At 36.6% G+C, this 24,140-nt stretch overlaps 1 protein-coding gene across 4 annotated transcripts in view; it reads left to right on the top strand.

Annotated features, from left to right (window-relative positions):
- TXNRD2 (thioredoxin reductase 2) overlaps positions 1-22,818 on the top strand; it is a 34,922-nt gene extending 12,104 nt beyond the window's left edge. For 3 of the 4 annotated variants that reach the window (XM_026859526.1, XM_026859523.1, XM_026859525.1), the window contains 7 exons: positions 1,299-1,473; positions 9,029-9,165; positions 14,512-14,607; positions 15,078-15,170; positions 16,488-16,559; positions 19,144-19,241; positions 21,486-22,818. In XM_026859526.1, coding sequence (XP_026715327.1) covers positions 1,299-1,473; positions 9,029-9,165; positions 14,512-14,607; positions 15,078-15,170; positions 16,488-16,559; positions 19,144-19,241; positions 21,486-21,609 — 795 coding nt within the window. In that variant the 3' untranslated portion in view covers positions 21,610-22,818. The remainder of the gene's footprint in view (positions 1-1,298; positions 1,474-9,028; positions 9,166-14,511; positions 14,608-15,077; positions 15,171-16,487; positions 16,560-19,143; positions 19,242-21,485) is intronic. The other variant, XM_026859524.1, reaches the window with a different exon arrangement.
- The last annotated feature ends 1,322 nt before the right edge of the window (positions 22,819-24,140 follow it).

Here is a 24,140-nt window from a genome sequence, read left to right as displayed (position 1 = left end):
TAGTACAAAACATGAAAACGTTTATGGGTCAAAGTTGATGAAAGAGTGATAGAACTATGGACTTCTCTTTTTTTCAGAACTTCTTTGCACATAGAGTGTGTAGGAAAATTATTTTCATGTGTAACAGCGCAGATTTTTCAGAAGGGAGTACTGCTGGTAGAAGCAGCAGTGACAAGTAACGCTGCAGGTAGCGACAGCTCCTGGTTGCATGCCAGCCACTACCACTTTGAAGTGGCTTCCTTAAAACTAGTGGTATGTGTATCAGACTTTGCAGAACATTGTATAAGAATGTGTCTTGGGATTTGCACTCATCATTGAAGAAATCTACACCTGTAACAGCATGCAATCTGAGCAGGGAATACTGTTAAGAATGTGTGTGTGGCACTTTATAAAACACTTACAGTAGGGCTTTCTCTGAGAATATAGTCCTTTGTAGACAGGAAGAGCACAATGGACATTTTGAAGTTAAGAAAGTACTGATAGAGGTAAAATAATTATGTTCAGTCGGTAGCCACATTGATGGAAATTGGTTAGTGAGCTGTCCTGTTTCTGAAGAGATATAACCCTGCTGTTGCCATCATATTGGTTAGTATCAGCTTTGAAAATAAAGTTTTGTAAGCTGAGATCTTGCATGCAGTTGTTCTGAGTGGTTTTGTGATACTATCCTTTAAGTAAAAAAATATTCTTTGACACAGTGCAACCTGAATTACTGCAGTCAAGAGCAATGAAATCTTTGGATAAACCTGTCAGTGGGACACTTTTACTACTTGACTGTTGTATGGCATTATTTCAAACAGGCTCTTAGAACAAAAGCATTATTTCCGTTTTGTAGTAGAACTTTACAGGAAACCTTAGTGATTCATCATCATTGAAGAGAAATGACAGGTGTCATGGCAAAGGGAAATATTTGTCTTCCTTAGCTTTATGAAAGTATTTAATTCTCATCAAGCTGCCAGAATATGGTGATTATGATAATATTAAAATGAATATAATCTAGATGCTATTTTTGTATAAGCAACAAATGATTTAAAAGCAATCATTCTATTCATATATTATTTTATTTTCAAAAAAGTAATTTAAATATTCAGATGTATATACCTCTTGGAGTGGAGTTGCAGGTCATGGTGGCTCAATAAATTATCATGTGTTGACAATGCATAGTAACTAAGTGACAAAGAAAGCTTGAAATGCACAGTGTATTTACTGGATTTTCATGAAGACAGCTGAAGGAGGGCTTTACATTAGAAAGTTAATATATCTTAAGAATAAACTTTTTTTTTTCCACCCCTACTCAACAGCAAATGGCATCTTTAGTAACGGAGCACATGGAATCTTACGGCACAAAATTTTTAAAGAGATGTTTCCCAACCAAAGTTAAAAGATTGGAGGGCAACAGATTGCAAGTGACCTGGAAAAACACTGACCTGGGCACAGAAGAAACCGATTCCTTTGACACAGTGATGTGGGCAGTAGGTAAATTTGATTATCTTAACATTTATTTGCAATGTTTTCCATTCTGAAGTCCCCTCATCATGTTATATGGGGCCAAACAACCCCCCCTCCCTTTTTTTATATTAAATATTTAGTGACCTAAACATTGATAGTTTTTTAGTTCTTGCATGCCTGACTTGTTTGCTTACAGTCTAAAAACACATGAAAGTTACAGTGAATGAAAGAAATCATAGTAACTACTTTTGCATAAGCTGCAATAAATGGGACCATGGAGTCTTCCTCACATTTACTAGAGGGTGAGAGCATGAATTCCATTATTCTCTAAGTCCATACTCTCGACATATTTATGAAGCTATTCACTACAAGTTCCTATTTATCCTGCTAAAGAGGCTACCATTTCTGCTAGGAATTTTTCTAAACTGTGCTGCTTAAGTTTGTTACTGCAGCCATCATGCAATTTGGAGAAAGAGAAGTAATTGTTCCTAAAAATCTGAGCTCGTTGCAGGGAACCTTGGAATTTTAGAGCTTTTTGAAATCTGATTGGGAACTTTCATGTATCTCAGACCCCTTAGAAGTGACCTATGATGTCAATCAGTTTGAAAGAATTTTGTGACAAACGGCTATGGGCATAATCACCAGAAATCAGTATTAAATCTGTTTTTTGCCTAATTTGGGTTAAATGCTACTTCTTGTAAGGATTAACATGCTAAATGATGTATGATACAAGGTTCCAGCCCACAGAAACAAAAATACTCTCTCTGCGTTGCCTCCCTAAGCTGCTTGTTTGTTGCTGTTATGAGTGGTCCTTCAGTTCCTGTATTGGTTCAGATGGACTGCAAGCCCACCAGAGTAGGAGACCTCTTGATTTATGTTCTTTTAAAGCTTTGTGAATTCTGTAATTCTAGATAAATAATGGATGGCTAAAGGTAGTAGTGATATTTGGCAAGTGGATGATACCTGGTGAACAAAGTCAATAGGCTTAATCTTGCTGCACAAGTCTGTTTTGATGCTGAAGAAAAATCCATTTTACTAGCAGCTTTAGTAATTCCTTTAACGACTTCATTTATGCTGTTCTTTTTACCTGACATGACTGTTTTTAAGTAGTGAGGAAATGTTACTCTTTCATTTCTTGATAACAGATAAAGTTAAATTCTTGTGGTCACAGAATAGATTCATTACTGGAAACGGGAACAAATCATTTACAGCATTTTGTATTTTGCCAAATGGACTAAATCTGTTGACTCCTTGTTCCTTTCCCCTGGTTGATTCATCTTTTTGTATCTTCCTGATACCCCAAACAAAGAGCAAGTTGTGTGTTGTAATATTTTCTTTCTCTTACTGTGATAACTGTTCTCTTAGAACAAGAGCAATGGCCTTCTATAAATTCTGGAAACAGCCTGTAATATAATGGATTATGCTCACCAGAACCAAAGACACTAATGATTGCCAAGAGTACAAAAGGTCATGCTATCTGGAGATGTGACAATCCTGAAAACTGTAGATTAATATTCATGGTGAGATGAAAATGCTTCAAAAAGTGGGTTTCTAAATGCCGTATTTGGTTTTTCTCAAGCTTTCTTGTAAAAGTACACTGAGGTGGAGTCACACCTGTGAAATGTCAAGTCATTTTGTTTACTTTTGTCAAACATGGAAAAAAGATCTATTTAATTGAAATAACAAGAAAAAATCTCAGTTTAGCATTAATTATAATGGGAAAAGTTTGCACAATATACTGTAGTAACTCAGTTGAATTGTGGCTCCACTTGATATTTAAATACAGTGGAACTACATGTATTATAATTTTTGTCATAGATTTGAGTTACAGTCCATATTTAGAAACTACAAAATGAACAGTTTGAGGGCTTGGGAGTTTTGTGTTGCCTTTTTTTTTTTTTTTTTTTTTTTTTTTTCAAATTGGCCCTCCACCCTTAACGATTAAACACATTAACAGTTAAAGCTGGTTAATTGATGTGCAGTCGATATGATTCATTGTTTTGCTCTGTATCAACACACCCACACCAGGTGTCTCAGATAATAGGCTGGGAAACTTAGTAGTGTTGAGGATTTCCTGTCCGCAGATGTGCCAGTTACAATACTGATTGAAGAAAGTCAGCTTGTAGACTTAGTTAAAAGCAGTTGCTATTGTTAACTAATTGTAGCCTGAATTATAGCAGATATTTCCTTAGTTTTTATAAGCATATTGTGAAATTTTAGTAGGATTTTATGAATAATGTTTAAAATATTTACTGACAGTGGGACATAGTTTGAGCTTGGTAGGCTATTATATCTTAGTGTAGGCCCTTTGAAAAAAATTACATTGTGTTTCTATGAAGAGTTTTGTTTATCTTTTGGAATGTGTAATTTTCTGCTTGTATGGATAAACCAATAAAAGCAGACACAATGCTCTTTTTGCTTTTCTAGCAAGTTTTTTGAACCAGTCAAAATGTTTGAGGCAAAAAAGATATCTGTTTGATACTTTTTAATGTAATTTAAAGGTTTCAGTCCAAAAGATTTGTAGGTAACTGTTATGGGCCTGTGTTGCCTTGCTGAGTAACTACTGTTATATTCCAGATCAGTGAAATGGCTTTATGGACCTTTATTTGATTCTACCTGTCTAGTTTTCTAACGTCTTCCTGTCTAGTTTTCTAATGTCTTTCTGTCTTTTACTAGTGCTCTGCCTTCTGCTTTTGTGAGAATTCTGAAATTATAAGCTTTTTTGATTTTTTTTTTGGTCAATATGGAACCAATAAACTTTAAATATTATCTAGTATTCCCCCTGCCCTTAAGGACTCCAAAAAATGTATATGTTAGGTGCCTAATATACCTGAGCTACAAAGCAATGGTAAGTCTATGGATGTACAGATTGCACAGGGTCTTCATCCAAAGAAAAGAGTAGGGATTGACACCTTTCTGAACAGATGCAACTGCTGAGCTGCGGGGCAAAGTTGTGGGAGATCAGGCTTTATAGAGTAGATTTTGCCAACAAAATCTTGGCATCGAGTTTTTAACCTTTGAACTATTCAGTGAAAAATAATGCACCTTGGTTGATTTTAGACAACTGTTAGTGCTGAAGTAATGTGGTTTGCTGAGGCTCTGGGTCTTTGTTCTGAACTTCCCATGTCTCTTTCTCATTAATTTTAATTCATTACTGTCTTGGTAAGGTGTGGTTTCTGCAGTCCTAATGAAAATTGTCATTCCCATTACATCAGCCAGTGCTTTTAGGTTTTTCCCCAATATCTAGTTTTAATGGCATTGTCATACTTTATTCAACAGGACTGGTTTTAATGTGCTAGTAATTTGTTTGCATTGAAAAGGACTTAGATGGTACTTTTTCCTTCTTTTGTTTAACCCACCCATAAACTTTGAGTGTAACTCTTTATGCTACTTATTTTACCAGCTTGTAACACAAAAATCACTTCCTCATGTTGAGGAAAAGTTAGATGCTTTAATCTGCGGGTGAGAGAATGTTTTGGGTTCAGAACTATTTCATCATTAAGGTGCTATTTGAGTTGATAGGTGATGGCTAGCCTTTACCTGAATGGTGGTACAAATAAATTTTTAAATTGTGGAAAATGTTCCAAATTTCATGAAACCAGTATAACTACTATGACATTTTCTACAGAATACAGGTTCTGTTCACCCGTAAGTGTATAGGAGATTGAAGCCAATGACCTCATTTGGGAATGCTGGTTGGGTACTGGTTTTTGAGATTGCAGAGCCATCCTTTAAGGGTGTGCAAAACCTTTGGTTAAAGCAAGCTTAGTGTGGGTAACTGTAGCTTTCCTCTCAGAAAATGTTTCCAGCCCGCTTTACCTTGTACAGAACCTTGAGAACAAAATGTATAGAATTGTTAGAAGTCTGTCTCCTGCTGTAAGGTTTTCATTTGGTTGCATATCACTTGGAGTTGCTGCTTTTTGTTGTTGTTTGGGTAGGACCAAAACGACATGTCTCCAGTTGCAAGGAACTTTAGATGTACAGTGGATAGTGATGGCCAGGTGTTTACTGATTGCACCATGGCTCCCACAAGCTTTCTGCTAAGATGGCTCCTTTGTGTAATACATATTACTAGCCAATGCTACAAGAGATAGTACAGTTCAGCAGACTTGGCAAGGAACCAGTTACTGCCCTCGCACTGACTAAGACTTGGGGTTTTTTCAAATTGTGGCAGGCATGCTGAAAGTTTCAGTAATGAATGAAATGTTCAGAAACATCCTTGGTGCATGCTGCTCTCAATGTGGCAAAGGTTCTGAACGTTTTTTCACCTTAGTTAATCTTATGATAGTCTATATTTTCTTGTAATCTGAAAGTTACACTGAGTTGGTCTTTATTAGTCATTAACAGCTGGCTATGTGTTAGTGAACACCTTTGTGGGTTTTGAGGAGGGATTTGAAGGAGGAAAGTGTAGTGGTCTTGAAACTAATTTGGGGAGTGTGTCAGGCACCCAGAACAAGATGAGATAGAGTACCAAGACTGGAAACATAGGTGAGATTTTGATGAAGGTCAAACTGAGGTTGAATTGGGTAAAGTTCTGAAGTGATGTATTAAAATGCCCATGTATTGGGAAGAAATGGAGAAGACTATTGGGCTTAAGTTTTATGCTAGAAGAACCATCCTGTCACCTGCAATGTCTTCACAGTGGCCATCAGTAATATCATGCCTGATAATAAAATGCTTGGTTGGCTCTAGTTTGGATTTTTCAAATGCTGGGCAGCAAACAGACATTCAAGCTTCTGTGATTAAGAAGCTACAGAAGACGCATTATAAAATTCTGCTTTCAGCTGCACCTTTATCACCCTGGGAAATCTTACTGTATGCAAGAGTATGCTATCACTCATTTACTGCTGCCACTTACTTGACTCTGCCTATTCCTGTGCTTTCTTCTCAGTTTAGCTGCTTCAGTGTCCACTGTTGGAGGTCCTACACCTGAAGGTCACAGCAGCCTGATATTGCCGTCACCTTAATCTGTGGTTACCAGAGCCCCTCAGCAGATGATGGGACAGAAATACCACATCACAATATAACCAGCCTAGTACATATTCAAGATGGGTGCTTTAACCAGTCTCTTGTCACTCTCGGTAGCTAAGCTGGCTGGCAATCCCCTTATGAAGCCATGTTGTTAGGTTTTACAAAAAATTGGGTTTTCTTTTAGAGTTAAAAGTGAATGGGGGCAGGCCCTGAAAGCAGGGATCTGTGTAGTTTTCACAGCCATGTGGTTATTATATGGGTCTAATAATGATGAGATTATGATGTAGTATTAAAAGTGCACGTAACCTTTTTAAGGATCAGATTTGAATTGCCATCTTTCTTTTAGATGTCTGGCATAATATCTTGCTGTTTTGAATAGAATCTAAATCTAGTCTTCTATCTTATACAATCATATACTCCTTGTTCTGTGGCAGTTTCAGGGCAGTGGACATCCTCAAACTAAAAGCACACATGCTGGCTTTAGCTTTAGGGGGAGGGAGGCCATCACTGTGTTGTGTGCCTCATAGGATTTCATACAGTTTTGTATTGCCCTCTGGATTTTAGAAATAAGCTGTAAACTCATGCTTTCTTGAAACTATAAATGTAAAAAACTTAGAGTTGTGGGTATGAAACAAATGTCCTTCTGATCCAATACTACTGAGAAAAGGTGAGAGCTGATTCTATAATACACATAAATGAATGTTGGGAAATACCAGAATTTCCTGAATTTGACATTAAAACTTACCAACACACATTAGATAATCATGAACCTAAGCCACTGAATTTGAAGAGAAGCAAGATCAGTAAGTGTAATACTGGCTTATGGAGGTGAGCCAGCATGGGGCTAAAGGCCAATAAAGCTTCAGTTCAGTTTTTTAAAGTTTTGTTTTTGCTTTCAGAAATAATATTTAGGCAGCAAAGTTGAGAGAGAAATTTCACTAGGAGTAGTGACACATTTTTTTATAACTCTTAGCTATTAATACCAAGCTGTACACATGTTAAAATAGACTGGAATCGAAAGGTTAAGTGTTATCCTGCAGATTTGATAAACTCAGCTGTTGTTGTCACAGGTCTTTAAATGACTCTATTGACAGTTTTTCTTTTTTTCCTCTCTCAGTGCCTGCCATTGCGTGCTAAGCTTTCTCTTGGCTCTGCCTGGCAGGAAAAAGGGGAAACTAGAAAACCCCATTAGTTGTCCATTTGCAGAATATCCAGGCTTTACTCTCAATACACAAAGAAATACAACGGTAGGAAGTTGTTTCACATCCGAGCCAAGATAAGGTCCTGGAGGTTTATTATTTTTGTTGCCTGATAGCATCAGAACTGGGGAGCAGGGGGCAGAGAAGGAACAGCAGATCAACATCCCATGGGGACAACAGAAGGGAAGACAGACAGATAGCCAAGTGCCGACAGCTTCAGTCAGTACTCCCAGAGGAAGTGTTGGTTTCACCAGATGAAATTAATACACAGAAGTCTTTACAGAGGCATTCAGATGTGACATTGTTTGGGGGGCCTGGCTATATGGCAGATGTATAAAGCAGTGAATCATATGTTTACATATAATTAGGTCTGTATTGACAAGCCAGGTTTTCCTTTTGTTTAATAATTTCCTACATTAACATCAAAGAGCTTGTTTTTATAATGAAAACACATTTCCCTTTTTGGTTTGCTTTGCTGTACCTCTGTATTAACATCAAACACAAAATCATGACTCACATGTAAAGGAGGCCTATATATGCAGATGTAGATAAATTAATATTCATTTATAGCCTCCAGAAATGGATGCAGTGGCATAAAATTTACTTCATTTGGATATATTCAGGTAATCTTTTCCAGGTGATCCTGTGTATCCCTACCAATTTCAGGAGTATCTGATAATTCTGCTATGCTTACTAGCCTTCAAATACATTTGAAAAATCAGTTCGGATTTAAGATTGCAATTTCTGAGTCAGGAATTGCTTTGTTAGATGCTCTATGCAAAGCTCAGTGTAACGTCATCAAGACTTCGGTGGTCTAAGTGGTAACTCTATGCAGAAAACACTACAAAAATATTTGTTTAAAGATGAGATAATTTAAAATCATTGGAAGAGGAAACTAATAAAATCTAGGCTTGATAAAATTTGCCTCATTTATTTTTAAATCCATTTAAAATAGTGTTTCTAAACTCTACAGAAATAACTCAGATACAGAGTTTGAGCTAAATAACTAATAAGCTAATAAGCTAAATAAATGAGTCAAAGTTGCTTAGTTATTATATGCATATTCATGATACATTAGGAAATTGACTTTAGAATATGCAATATATATTAAATCATGCAGGTTTTGCACTTTTTGCAGTGGATGTTGTCCTGCACGTTTTTAAAGAATAACTTTTCTGAAATAGTCTGAGAAAATGCAATAGTAACACAGCTTCTTTCACAAAGAAGTTCATATCCATACTTTCTATCCTTACAACTTTTTCAGTAAGAGATGAGTTTTGTCAGGTTTCTATTTGGACTATCAAATAACACAAAGTTCTTAGAAACCTACAGTGGAGGATTCCAGCTTTTTAGATTAACACCATTAAAGTTTTCCAATAGTTTTAATTTAATTTTTTTTTTTTCTCCTTAAGGCCGAGCCCCTGACACTGAAACTCTCAATTTGGAGACAGTTGGAGTGAAAACTAATTCTGAAACTGGAAAGATCATTGTTGATGCCAGTGAAGCTACTTCTGTTCCTCACATTTATGCAATTGGAGACATAACAGAGGTACTGAGTCTACATAAACTATTTTACAATAACAGGAAGCCAACTTTGTTCCTGACTAATAACTAGTCCCCAGATGTCGTCATGCTCTAGCATATATCTTGGTGTTTTGCTCTTTTTCATTTTGCGGAGCTGTAGTGTTTATGACAGCCACCTGGGTCAGTGATTTCCTCTACATGGATCTTGTGAAGTGTCTCAACATTAGAGATTATTACTGATGTTTATCAGGGAATGCATCATTGGTCAGAGGCTAATAATAATGTCTTTATCACTTCAGTTATCTTTCTAATAATGTTTTTATCACTTCAGACATATGACTTCATGCTGCCTCTGAATGCTGAGTGAAAGCAGTTCTTGCCTTCAGGAGTTAAATACACTTACTATGAATGACTGTGACAAGTTCTATAATTCCATTTTTAGCATTTTGGGGTTTAATTGAGACTAGTCACAGGACAGCATTTCTGCTTCCCAACACAAAATGCTTCTGACAAAAGTTTTTTCCTCTAGAATAAGAAAAAGTAATTGCTGCAAATACTAAATGAATTTGACTTGTGTTCATGATTTGTGGATGGTTACACCAGATAAGCATGAGGTGTAGGTTTTTTTTTTTTGTTGTGTTTTGGGTTTTTTTTTTAAAGGACGGGATGTTGTAATTTAAGTAAAATAATTTAGTTATTATAGATGCAAAACCAGTTCTGTGGCCTTAATCTAGTGCTATTGATAATCTAGTTATCTATGACAAGCATGTGTTATCCTGATCAAAGTGCACAAAAATACTTCCAGTCTCTCAATTTTCAGTTTACTGAAGAACTCAGAGTATCTGCTGAGAACTGAGCATCTTCACATACGTTGTCTTTATTTAAAAAAAATGTTTGTCTGGATTCTGAACTGTACAGTTAGAGGAACATGTTTTCATCAGCTGCCTGCTGTTCCTGAAAAATTTGTGCAACATGTAGACTATAGAGGCTGAGCATTGCAAGATACAGAATTCTCTCACCTGTTGTTGAACTTAATGGAAATGAGCATGTGCCTTTCTATCAAGATTTTTTTGATATAGTGAAGGCATCTTTTTTTAAAAGTCTGGTAAATCTGTAGCAACATCCAAACACCATATATAGTATAATTTGAGAGACCTTTAAAAGATTTCTCATTCTGCCATCTTTTAAAGGTCTCTCAATACAGGTGCTCACAGTTTTTGAAGAGATGTAGCAGGTTACAGAATGTCTTGGGAGTAGCCTTGCAAGTTTCTGACTGGACTCTGGAACTGGCAGAGACACTTAAATCTCATAAATCTAATGACCATTCCTGACCTCTCTGTAGACATGTGTTTCTTCCTGTCTGTCTCCATCTTCATGTGAATGACTTGCCATTTCCTTTTAAACTGTGATAGAACTCTTTCTTGTTCAGCTATTTTTTTTTTTAATTTTTATTACTCTCCACAGCTTCTCTGTCCTGTCCAGTCACTCAGAGTTTGGGGATTATGTATAGTTCCTCTCCTTTCTTCTCACTTAACATACAGGTTCCTGTATGTACAAGACTCTACTTGTCACTTCTTGCTCTGATATATTTCATGAAGTCCTCTGTCTGCTCACAATGACCTCCTACACCTGCTTGTCCATGATTATGCCTTGATTTGACCTCCTGGCTTTCAAACTTTTCTTTTTAATTTCATCCAAGAAGCATTTGTTAGAGGCAGTGCTGGCAAGGTCTTAGATTCTATTGCTCATTTTGCTGCCAATCTGCAGTGTTATTTTGGGCAAGTAATTTCCTTTTGGGTGCTTTTTGTCTTCTGCCCTTTGAGGATTTAGTTAAGTAAGAAATATAAGGCAGGAGGAGGCAGGATGCTCTCCTCTTTCCTATTCTGGATCTAAAAAATCAGGTCTTCATTTATTCATCATTTTCATTTTGTTGTGAAAACTTGGATTTCCTTTTCCTGCTTTTGTCCTCATTAGTGCAGATTTTTGAACTTGAGTTTTTCAGTAGGCACTTTTAAATGTAGGCATTAAAACCAGCAACACAGTTTTATACTGTGTCCAGTGTACAGCTGGGGAAAACCCAGAGTTAAATCAGTGCTCTGTAGAGATATTCTCTTAAGCTTTTATCTGCATATGGTCTTAATACCGGGAATTAAAGAAATCACAGTATTGTACTCATGCATTTCTAGAGTTTAAAGATAGAAGGAATTATTGCCATTATCTTATCTGACTCCAGTATAATGTGAGCCATGTAATTCCACTTGCTAAGCAATTAAGTTTATTTTATTTGAATACTAAATTAATTTTGTCCTTTTTTTTTAAAGCAGAATTAATTTAGATAATAAAATTCATTGGCATGGGAATCAGCAGTAAAAGAAAGTTCTTTGGTGCACATCTCAAAGAATACATACGGAAGAATCAAGTGCCTTCTGCTGAGAACCACAAAGCTGTAGAAATTGGTGTGTGATACTTTCTGGGTGAGGCCTACCAAAAGAGCACAGGAAGGGGTGACTTGTTTCTTGTGAATGAGCATCAGTGACCCCTAATATTGCTTATAAGAATAAGGTCTTTTTTCTCCAGTGTTCCTGCTCAGAATTTCTCTTTGCTCTGCTCTCTCCCTGTCAGAGTCTTTGCTACCGTAAATTGCTATTGCTCATACCTTTGCAAGTAGTTCTCAAGCCCTACTTCTCTTTCCTTTACTACACCACACAGAATAGACACTAAATTGCTACCAAATAGCAATAACTACTTTTTTTGTTTGTTTTAATTCAGTGCCCTGGCTGGAAGGGGACTGAGAGAGGGGAAAGGCAAGTTTCCTGATACGCTCATACTGACTGTTTTCATTTTGGAGTCATACACAGCTGGCACAAATGGGAAACTATGTGTGCATGGGTGTCTTGTTGCACCCTTGTATGGCAAATGGCATCCTAATGTTATTCAAGCTGTTCATTTGGAGAAAAGGGGGGAAAAAAAACGTCCAGAGGTCAGTGAGTTTGTCTACACTCAAAGTTTTTCAAGCTGTGGCAAAATATTATTTTCAGCTGACAGGTGAAATTGCATTTAGGCATTTTCATCTTTTGTAATCAGGATGAGGAAGATCAGGCTGGCATTTTAGTTTGATTTTTTTTCAGTGCTGATATAAACTCTGCGTTAAAAATTCTTGGTCCAGTAGTATTCTTGTTGAAAAGCATGGCACACACTATAAAGAAGTTCTCTCAGAAGGAGGTTTATCATATGGTCATGCCACTATACATCTGTCATATTTCAAAGGGTGTTATAACAAAGATGTGTAGAGAAGGTGGAATGTACAGTATGTTGCTTTGAATAGAAATAAGACCAGAAAGAGTTGTGTTAGAACAAATACATATTACTTCAAAGCTTTTTAAACTCTCTTAGGAGCCATCTCTCTTAAATGTATAATGCATTGGAGGATTCTTATGAACAATTCATATCCATAATGATCAGCAGAGTACTTCTACACATGACTGCAAAGTGAATGTTCATTTCAAATATTTATCAAGGAAGGTCTTTAAGTCATTGTTTATGAGAAATTTGGCTTTATCTGCATGGATGTTTTAGTAATTAGTTGGGTTTTATGGAATGCATGGCAGTGCTTTCACAATTTTATCTCTCGTTCCAATCTTCTATTCAGTTCTGGAATGCCAAAACAACATCTGTATTTCCTGCTACAGAAATGATTGGCAGCCATGTTTCAGGCAAATGTGTATAAGAAAAAACAAATGGCAAATTTCATCTGGTAAATGGCATTTACAGACTTGAAAGTCAAAATGCTGGATTTCAAAAAGCATGACTTGATGGATCTTAGGGGGAAAAAAGGGATAGACTTGCAGTTTTGTAATTTGTCATGAGCTGTGGAGAAAAACACGTTAGTCTTCATTAACAATTAGAATTGTAGTTTCTGTTATCAGGTTAGACATAAAGTTGTTGCAGTTTGGTTTTTTGTAATGGAAGTTTTAACTCAAGTGGTCATTAGTACAGATAAAAGCATAAATGCATATTAATATACAAATAATTGATACAGTATGTGCTATTGAAGTAAATAGTAGCTAATACCATGTACAGAATCTATCTAGAAACATACAGAAAAGAGGAATGAATTCCAGTAAATGCTAAAAAACTTTAGGATAATGAAAAAACAATTTGAAAAGCTTGAATGTGTATGGTGGGGAATCCTCATTTTATTTTCTACTGAAGACTGGTTTTGAGGGCTTATGGGATAATTTATTGGAAGTGGGGCTTTGCAGGAGTGTGACAATTGTTGTATCTAGATAGGACCTGTATGAATCAAAGCTTCACATGTTTTATAAAGTATTCCATGTTGTCCTACAGAGGTGTTTTTCAGTTATGGCTTTTTTATGTCCCCACATCATTCCTTCTAGATTTGTGACCTCTTTTCTCATCTCAGACAAGTACCTCGATAATATGACTTGTATAAACTCTTAAATAATGTTTTTTACTACATTTATGAAGTTTGTTAGATCTTATTAACTTACATGGACTGTTCTTCCTTGGACTTCAAAAAATGCCTTTGAAAATTCCTTACTTCAATCGGCAAAAAATTCTGGCTTCCTTAAAACTAACACTGGAGTTCTGATGCTCCAGTGGTATTGTACTGCCAACACTCAAAATTAGGGTTCTGACACACTGCATAGTGCTGTTTGGATATAAAAAGTAGACGGGATTCATGTCTTGAACTGGAGCATGTCCTGGTCATATCCTGCTATCATTCCACTTCTCACTTGCAGGAAGTTAGCATTTGCTAACAGCAGTCCTTTTGAAGCCCCTTTCTAATACCAGAGCCTGAGACTAGGACCAACTCAACATACAGGTTGCAGTGCTAGCAAAATGGTGTTCCGCTTCTCCAGTCCAGGACCATCATAGAAAGTCAGTAAGAGTGCTTACAAGTAAGAAAGTTTTGTGCCTGTGTTCTGTAAAAATGTGACAGACAACTTTTTTTTAAAAGGTCTGATATTATAAAAACACTGTTGCTTTATATCAGACTTTTCCTGCTTTAAAAAGACCATCTGAAAACTTTCTTGATGACTTACTATGAAAAAAAGGGGGAAAGTGAATGGTTAGCATGTGACTATCCTCTGCTTTTGAAGAGGTGACATGGTAAGATAGAAGGTTTTGACACATTCATGGCATTTGTTCCCCCCTGTTAAGACAGATATTAAACTTAGAGAATTAAAAGCATGTTTGGACAAAAATTATTACTGCCTTCTCTATTTGGAGCCCTGGCTACTAGGCTGGAATTCCAAAGATTTGGCCTTCCTCTGACCATTGTCCCAGGAGAAATCCTTGGATGCTATTTCTCTCTTAGTTAAAACAAATCATTCTGCTTTCTTCTTAGGGCCGTCCTGAATTAACACCCACAGCAATAGCTGCAGGAAAACTGCTGGCTCAGCGTCTTTTTGGACAGTCTTCAGAATTGATGGACTATGACAATGTGAGTTTTATTTCTTTTTTCAATAATAAAAAAGAAATCTTATGGGTTTTTTTTCCTTAAGAATTTTTAAAGGAATTGCATTTTGTCTTCTGGAATCTAGCTTTGACAGCAGCCAGGTAATAGCTACAAGTTGCTCTTGGGTTGATTCTGATTGGATGCAAGAGGAAAATTCTTCACAATGCAAGCAATGAGCCATTGGAATAATCTCCCCAGAAAAGTGGTGGATTTTCCAACATTAGACAATTTTAAGATTCATCTGACAGGGTGCTGGTCCATCTTGTCTAGACTATGCTTTTTCCAACAAAGGTTGGACCAGATAATCCCTGAGGTCCCTTCCAACCTGGTATTCTATGATTCTAAATTTGTGTGACAGAGCTACACTTCTTGGTCATGCAAAAGTCTCCCCTGAATCTGCCATGCAGCTGCTTTATATGCTTCAACAGTAACATTTTCTGTTTCCTTGCAAGCAGGTACCTACTACAGTTTTCACTCCCTTGGAATATGGTTGTGTTGGACTGTCGGAAGAAACAGCTGTGCGCTGTTATGGATCAGATAATATTGAGGTATGAAAATACTTCTGATTTTGTAGTTGGTGTCAGAGTTGTGCTATGAAAAGACAGAAGTTTCTCTGTTATATCAGGCAAAATTTTTGGTCCCCAAAAGACTGGTTGCAGTTAGGGTGTTGGTGTATTCAGAAAAGCTCAGGACTTTAAAACTATTGCAGCAGGTCACAATGGAAACTGTTATCTAGTGGGCTTAAAAGTATTGATAGGGTGTGACAGCTTTAAGCTAGCTGCCTTTTTAGTAAGTTATATTGTGCAGCATTATTAAATAATGGTTATATAGTTCCTTTTAATTTTTTCAATTGCTGATCAGGTTCTGTACTCTAAATTTTTGGGATGTCCCCAGAAATATTCACACAAGCTGCTAAGTGTCATTGTGGCTAAAATGTCTTGATATAATATGTCTGGGCATTGCATATTGAGGAAGAAATCTGTTATGGCATATCTGCACAACCAGCCCTCTAATATGAGGAATGACATTAAGGTACTCGTGATGAAGAAATGCACAATCACTGTATAATAAGACAAAATTCAAACAAGTCACACTTGAAAAGATAGCTTGTGTTATCTCTATTCACTCATCAAAAAGACTGTTATCATATGACTCAGTAAGCTACGGAAATACAAAACTCAATACTTATGTCCAGTCACTTACTAGTTTTTTTATTTTATGATTCTGAAATATAATTTATACCTCAAAAATCTGTCCCAGAGCTCTTACCTGGTTTTCTGGATGCTAGTGCCACGTAGAATGATATGAATTACTGTAAAACAATTGTTCCCATCTGATTAAGGCAGACAGTTAGGGTGTGTGTGTCATAAGATGCTGATGTCATGTATATATTGGAGAGCAAGTTCAGCTGATGGATTTAGCTTGGAGCCCCAGGCAAAATCATTAATGAGAAAATAAGCATTTACTATTCAGAATGCAAAAATACAGTTTGGGTTGTCTTGTGGTATACATTATTATAGATATTGAAAGCTTTGATTTCATTATTTTTAGTAAACTAGGTATTAAGCTTTTAGGAGAAGCTTAAAGGAACAAAACTAACATTTTTAATTTGGGACACTGGTTTGCGTAACATGATTATTTGTGATTTTTTTTTTCAGTTTTGTTTTCAATCTAATGGTTCTCTAAGAAAGGCTTGTGTTAATCTGTTACTGTTCTTTCCATACTTTTCTTTAAAATAATGAACCAGTTATAAATAAATCAGTTTTTTCTACATCATTATAAATATGTAGTCATTATAATACTAAATAGCAGTTTTTGATGTAATAGTACTCTCTAACACGAAATGTTATTGGTTTCCCTACCAGGTATACCATGCGTATTATAAACCTTTAGAGTTTACAGTGGCTGAAAGAGATGCAACTCAATGCTATATGAAAGTGAGTGTTGTGAGCTTTTAACTTACTTTTAACTTAAAACAAGAGATACAATATAGCCAGCTTTAAGGAGAACTGTTTGGCAAAAAAACCTCTCAAGATGGATGAGATATTTTCTTGGTGACAGCCTGTTTCTCTAGTGTAACTTCAAATGTTTAATATTCATTACATATGCCATTGCATCTTGAAACTGCTTTACAGATATTAGCATTTTTCAGAGCTGACATTTTACTGATTGATACCATCTTTGAACTGCTCTTAAGGTCCTAAGAAGCATTCAAAAATTTATAGAGATTAATCTCTGCTTCCCCCAGCAAAGATCTTAACTAGTTATATGCAATATTTGAGTTGTCATCTTTTGAGGAAAGTAGATTACCTTCAAAAAAATTAAGCATTAGGCTTACAAAACTAGAGTAACTGTTCAGTCTTACTCATGAAAACAATAACATCCTGGTTTAGACCAAAGTGTTGGACTTGAAATGTATCTTCTCCTAGAGCAATCCAGTTTCTTCAGTGTTGAAAAGATTTTTGATGCACTTGCCCATAATAAAGAATCACAGATAAGGTGAAGTATAGTGTTGGTATAATATAACATGCTTTTCTTTTTCTTTCTTTTCTCAGTATCAGGGAACAATCTTTTTAAAATAAATGTAGTAACTTCTGTAGGTCCATCACAAATTATTATGTTGTTATTGTTGTGTTATGTAAGGAATATCCATTGTCAATAGTTGCAACCAGTTTTTTTAACTATCTTTTGTCACATCTGATTTGTGTAAGTGCCTTAGTAGCTTGCCTTAACTGTCCCAAATATCAGTGCAACTAAGATGATGGTACTTTTTTTCAGCTATTCCTTTTGAATTATGTCAATGAAAGTAAATATTTGAGGGTGAAGTAGTAATAACATAATAGTTGTTGGATTATATTGAATATAGTCAATATCATGTGGTCCTGCATGTGGGTTGGGGCAATCCCAAGCACAAATACAGGCTGGCCAGGGAATGGATTGAGAGCAGCCCTGGGGAGGAGGACTTGGGGGTGTTAGTTGATGAGAAGCTCAACATGACCTGACAATGTGCACTTGCAGCCTAGAAAGCCAACCCTGTCCTGGGCTGCATCAAGAGCAGTGTGACCAGCAGGTTGAGGGAGGTGATTCTCCTCCTCTACTCTGCTCTCATGAGACCCTATGTGGAGTCCTGTGTCCAGCTCTGGGGTCCCCAACATCAGAGGGACATGGACCTGCTCGAGTAGGTCCAGAGGAGGCCATGAAGATGATCAGGGGCTGGAGCAGCTGCTCCCTTATGAGGACAGGCTGAGAGAGTTGGGGGTGTTCAGCTGGAGAAGAGAAGGCTCTGGGAAGACCTTAGAGCGGCCTCCCAGTACTTAAAGGGGCTACAGGAAAGCTGGGGAGGGACTCTGTCAGGGGTGTAGGGAGGGGACAAAAGATAATGGCTTTAAACTGAAAAAGGGTAGATTTATATTAGATGTAAGGAAGAAGTTCTTCACACTGAGAGTGGTGAGGCCCTGGCACAGGTTGCCAAGAAAAGCTGTGGTTGCCCCTCCCTGGCAGGGTTCCAGGCCAGGTTGGACAGGGCTTTGGGCAACCTGGGCTAGTGGAAGGTGTCCCTGCCTGTGGCAGGGGGCTGGAACTAGATGATCTTTAAGGTCCCTTCCAGCCCAAACTGTTCTATGATTCTATGATAGCCCTTAGTAAACTCCCAAAACACATGACCAAACATCAAACGTGAGAGTTTCAAACTCTCTTGCAAGAGGGTTTTTTCTTTAAAACTCCTCAATATTTAAAGTACCACCTCAGGATTGCTGCTGTTTCTGGGATTCCTAATGAAAGAATCCAAGCCTTTAGAGTAGTGATGATTTAATGCTTGATGGGAGGACACAGGGACTGACTTTCTTTTCATAATTATAGAGATGGTGTCCTTAAAGGAACTAAAAATTTTTCATTAAGTTCTCTAATAAAAGTTAAGTGTGCAGTGACTCAGGCCCTCCCACATACTTATTAACTCACCTTCATCTTCGGCTGCTTCCAAGGCTTGACTCCTTTTTAGGTTATGTGGCTGATGTGGTAAATGTATCTCACCAAATATGCTGCTGTAAGTATTTACTGACTGAATCACAAAGGCACAAAATATCCTATAATTGCTAGCGGTCATCTTTGGAAATACAGCTGATTAACCACTGAGAACAGCTGCACAGCCTTGGAGAATGGCTAAGGTGGCCATTCAGTGTCAGAATAACACTAGTCTGGTTACTGGACAACGGAAGGTATTGTGAGGGTTTCATACACATAACAAACAACAAAGTATTAAATTTACCACCAATTATCATTGTTAGTGGCTCCCTGAAGTCTGAAACAAATACACTAATAAAGCTTCAATTCAGGAAGGTGCTTAAGTACAAGCATAAGACCTATTGAAGTCAGTAAGACTTAAGCAAGTGTGTAAATTCTTGGCACACTGGGAATAAACAGCTGAACTAGGATCTTGGGGCACTTCAGTTTCATTTAATTCAACTTTATGCCTTATCTTTAAATGTTCTAAGAAAAGATCTCTATGTAATGTATTGTTTTCAGGTGGTGTGCTTACGAGAGAGAGAGCAACGAATACTTGGCCTTCATTTCATTGGACCAAATGCGGGCGAAGTTATTCAAGGATTTGCTCTTGGAATCAAGTAAGTACAAAAGAATGTCTCTAGTTTCTAAAGCCTGCTTTTTAAGTTATTGTAAGATTATAAAAGATAGCTGCCTAGTTTTGGCAACACTATAAAGAATCTATGCTTTTTGTTACTTTTATGTAGTATTGCACATATTTTCACTAAAAATACCGCAGTTCTTCATTAAGATGTACTGGATTTAGTTACTGGAATACTGGATATAGTTAAGGAACAACTGAGGAAAATATATTGTTGGCTTGGTATAGTTAAAGCAGAAAATAAAACTGTGCATTAACTTACTACTGTTAGTTTTCTCACTGTAGCTTCTTTTGCATTCTATGCACAGGATAGGAAATCACCATATAGTTTTGCAAGTCACTTCTTTAAAAGGATATTTGTGCTTTTTCTTTACACCTGCTAAGCATTTCCTTTCCTAATCTCAACTTTAAATGTGCACAGCATTGATCCTCAAAAGCTCAGCAAGGATTTGCATGAATTTTTGTATTTCTGGGGTATAAGTTAACCGTAATATGATAAGGGTAAGAAAGAAACTTCTGTAGGATGATGGGAGAGGGAGAGGTACTTTTGTCTCCAGCTATCTGATAATTACCATAACAATCTTATCCAAGTAGGTGAACCTTTGTGATATGATCTTTTTTAAGATTTTTGTTCAATATAGAAGTCCTTCTATTGAACAAATAAGGAATGATTCTGGGTCTTCTCTGGTTAAATGGAGAATTCCTCCTATTCCTCTTGTGTGCTACAATTATTTCTTATTTGTTGTTTCATTTCCCTTCTTATTGCTGATTCACATCCTCAGAAATGTCGATTCGTGTATTTACATTACTAAATTATAGTTTTTAACTCCTCTTTGAAGAAAGTAGGCTGGGACACAAGAAATCACCCCCAATTTTGGTGTTAGTTCATTTTCCTAAATATCATCACCATTTTATTGCAGTTTAGTCTTATGGTTGTGAGTGACTAGCATAAATGAAAAGCAGAAAGGATTAAGAAGGCAGGACCGCAAGTATCATGTGAAGAATATCTTGGAAATCACTGATTGCAGTGTACCCTCAGTACACGTTTTCAACATGTGTTTGTAGTCCATTAATTGCCAGTGGTATAGATTCTAGAACTACATTTTTTAGGATGTCGTTGTTTTGAAGTTTTATCCAAAATAACCAGTGAAAAGGAAGCACATGAAACTAGAGTGCTTTTCTGCCTTGCCTGAGGGAAATTAAAACTTCAGCCACAGTAAGAGGTTTTCAGCAGGTCAGATTCTTGTATTGGTTTTTATTGTATTTCACAAATCCAGAGCTTTCAGCGTTGAACACCCGCTGTAAGAGCTGCTGCTCTCTTTTGTCAAATATTAGGTCTTACTTCAGCCTCTCCAAAGGATGATCTTCCATCTTCCCTCCCCACTTAGTACTCCAGTAACATCTGTGCTCAGCAATGATTTTTTGCTTGTCAGTGCTTTTCTGAATATAGATGGGGATACTAGAAGACATCTGTGTCTCTTTTCCCTGTGTTTTGTAAAGGGAGGGAACATTATTCCATAGAGGGCTTGAAACAGTTGTTAAATTTAGGGCCATTTCAGCTATTTTTACAGCATGACCTGCCAGGAATAGCAGCTCAAAGGAAAGTCATCAAGTCTAAGAATATTATTGGACAAGTAAAGGAATTAAGCCAGTGGGATTTTAGCTCGGGGGGGGTGGGGGTGGTGTTTGTTTTGTTTTGTTTAATCAAATGAGAAACTTTTTCCTCCTGCTTCTAACACGGATAATTTCCCTGTAAGCACCAGAGATTCTCTAAGATCATGGAAGAATATTCTGGTATTACCTCCTTCAGCAGATTCTTTTCAGCAGTCCTAGTTAAAATTTTCTTCCTCTGTGTGTACGTATGTGTTTTTCCATCTGGAGTCAGAGTCAGTGAAACACACCTCTATGTACAAGAAAACCTGAAGGCTATGGTTTTGTCATATGTTTTGCCATCGATTCAGTTGTGACTTGAGGTAAATTGCTTAATTCTCTCTGTCTCAAATCTTATGACAATTCTTCCCTATCTAACAATGTTGTGAAGCTGGGCATTTTAATGTTGTTATGTAAGTGCCTGAGAAATAATAGACAGCATTGTCTTGAAGAGTAAATGCAACTTCTCTACCTGATAAAATGGACAAGAGCAGAATTATTTTGATGTTTTAGGACATTCTAGCTGCTTCAGGTGAAGAGTGTTTGACTCTATGGGTCCTTTTTTTTTTGGTAGATGTGGTGCTACGTATCCTCAACTAATGAAGACAGTTGGCATTCACCCTACCTGTGCTGAAGAAATTACCAAGTTGCACATTACAAAGCGTTCTGGCTTGGATGCAACAGTCACAGGCTGCTGAGGTTAAATACCATCCCTGGAAAGAAGGAAAAAAATCACAAAATATATTTGTAAAGAAAAGGGGCACTTAGAGTTGAAACAATTTTAATGGTTTGAGTTCCAGGAATCTTTCTTGTTCTCCTGGTAGACAACTTTTTCTTACAGCCAGACAAAGAAATTGTTCTTGCACCATCACAGTTCTAAAACCAATGCAGTCCTGCTATACCAAATTTCTCTCTTTCAAACAGTCTGTAACTCTTCTTTTGCTGTGAGCTAGGGAATAATCACATACATAATTGAAGCCAGTGACATCTAAGGCCATCTAAAAATTAAACAGTTTTCATTTGACTTTCTCTGTTGGCATGAGTGACTGCCAACAAAGCTGTCTCACATAATGTTCATATAGATGCTAGGAATCAGACAGGGCCTACCTTAGAACTTTGGTGATGATACTTTCTCCTTCTTTCTCCTTAAATACTTGGACAAGTCATTACCAATCCTAATTTTGAACACTGAGACTGTACTCATGAGTAAAAGAAAATCCTCAGAGTATATAACAATGGGTAAGCAGCCATGCTTGGGGTTTTTTTCTTTATAATGTAGTATGTACAGGAATTTAATAGAAAATCACTTATCACCGAAGCTGTTCTGCTACTGGATGAATCCCAATGGATTAATCAGTGGCAGCCTGGTCATAACATTATGGTGTTGACTGAGAATGAATGAGCTCAGAGGTGCTAAAGAGTTGAATTTTACAGTGAGTTCTCTGCCTATTTTTGAAATTTCTAATGCAGTTCAGTTCAAATTAAATTGACATATCTCGCAAATTACTGCTTGAACACCATATATTAAACAATGCTGACAAGTAGAATCAAAACCACTAATAATTCAACTCATGAAGCATTTTTTGTTTTATAGAATGCAGAAATCTGGCTGACACAGTAATACATTCTGTTGGTTTGTTTTTAAGATTTTCTCACTGATGAGCTGGATATTACATCTGAATGGATTTAGGTCTGGCTTTAATAAAATATGTTAATGAAGGGAACTACATTAAACAGTGATCTAGAAAAGAAATGGTCCTGCTCAGAACAAAGATAGAAAATAATCTGCAAACTTTTTTTTTTTTTTTTTTGAGTATCAGCCAGGGTAAAAAAGCATTAATCTGTTCCAAATTTCTGCTTATTTTCCTGCTATCCAGAAGGGGGAGATGCTGGCTAATTTGTGGCAATAAAGAAACAAATCTGATAGTGAAGCTTCTTTTGCAGAACCCTGTTAAATAGATAGCCTGACAAAGGCAAACACAAAACAAACTGCACTGAATTTCAATCCAAGTTGCAGTTGCCAACATTTTGATATGCATAGTTTCTTGCACCCTTTACAGTACAATAGTGCATGTAGGAAAAGAAGGGATCAGTCTGAGGTGAAACAAAATGTATCCTTTTTGCAGTTAATTTATATCAGGTTTTTTGTGTGTGTAATTTCATATTTTCATAACTGTGCAACAAGCAGAAGGACAGCTTGGAAGAATAGTCCGATGATCATGTATACCTTTGCTATTTTTCATTTGATTGCTATTTAACTGCTGCAGCATGCAACACAGACAAGGAGTTTATTTCAACTGTGAAGTCTTTTTTACCATGAGAATTGTACCTGTCAGCCTAACTATTAGAAAAATTAATTCTTAAATATGACACAATAGCATTTATCACACTCTCATTGATACTAGAATACTCCATTTTCAAAGATTATTCTGACTTTTAACAACAACAGAAGAAATCTTAAATGGTTTTTTTTTTTACAGTTTCCCAATTTTTTGGTCCATATTTCTAATCTGTAAAAGAGGAAGGAGTAATACAGTTTGACTGCAAGTGGCATTCCCTATCAGATCTGTTGATTTTTCATCTAAGAAGTCATCCATAAGTTTGTAGTTGAAAAGAAATACTGTGAGTGGAAGTGTAGTTGAAACACTGCCTGAATATTACAACTACCTTTAGAAGAAATGATGAAACTTTTGTATCTATGTATAAATGTGTGCACATTTGCACATTCAGAAGTTCCTGTTTCCTTTAATAAAGGTCTCAGAGTATGATACAGCCAAAAACTACTAGATTTTTCCCGCTGTTAACAAAAAAAATGTTTGTAGTAAATTAGGGTTTGTTTAAAATGTTTAAATTTAATATTTCAAAACATTGTGATACTGAGCATCTCAGTCTATAGAGATTTTGTTGTGAGAAATATCCTACCTGTGACTAAACCATAATGTGTATGCATGCAAGATTTTATTTTTTTTTCTAGTGATTACCTATTACCATTCCTTTTGTACCCATAAATGAAAACATTGGTGTTTAGCCATGTGAAAGTTGCTTCTCTGCCCACCAGTGCATCCAGTGAACTGAGTTGTCTGCCCCTACAGACAAGTCAATGGAAAGATGAGTTAATTTCATTCATCATAAATTCAAAATAATTACTTGGGACAACAAGTAAAGAGATTTCAAGGAAACATGTCCTCAGTATATATGGAGTGTGAAACTAAGGCATCGTTCTCAGAAG

Source organism: Athene cunicularia (genome assembly GCF_003259725.1).
Source record: "Athene cunicularia isolate RWA chromosome 15 unlocalized genomic scaffold, athCun1 chr15_part1, whole genome shotgun sequence".
In the NCBI taxonomy this organism is placed as follows: Eukaryota; Metazoa; Chordata; class Aves; order Strigiformes; family Strigidae; genus Athene; species Athene cunicularia.
The sequence above is the reverse complement of the archived record's forward strand: the minus strand, read 5'-3'. Positions and strand labels throughout refer to the sequence as shown.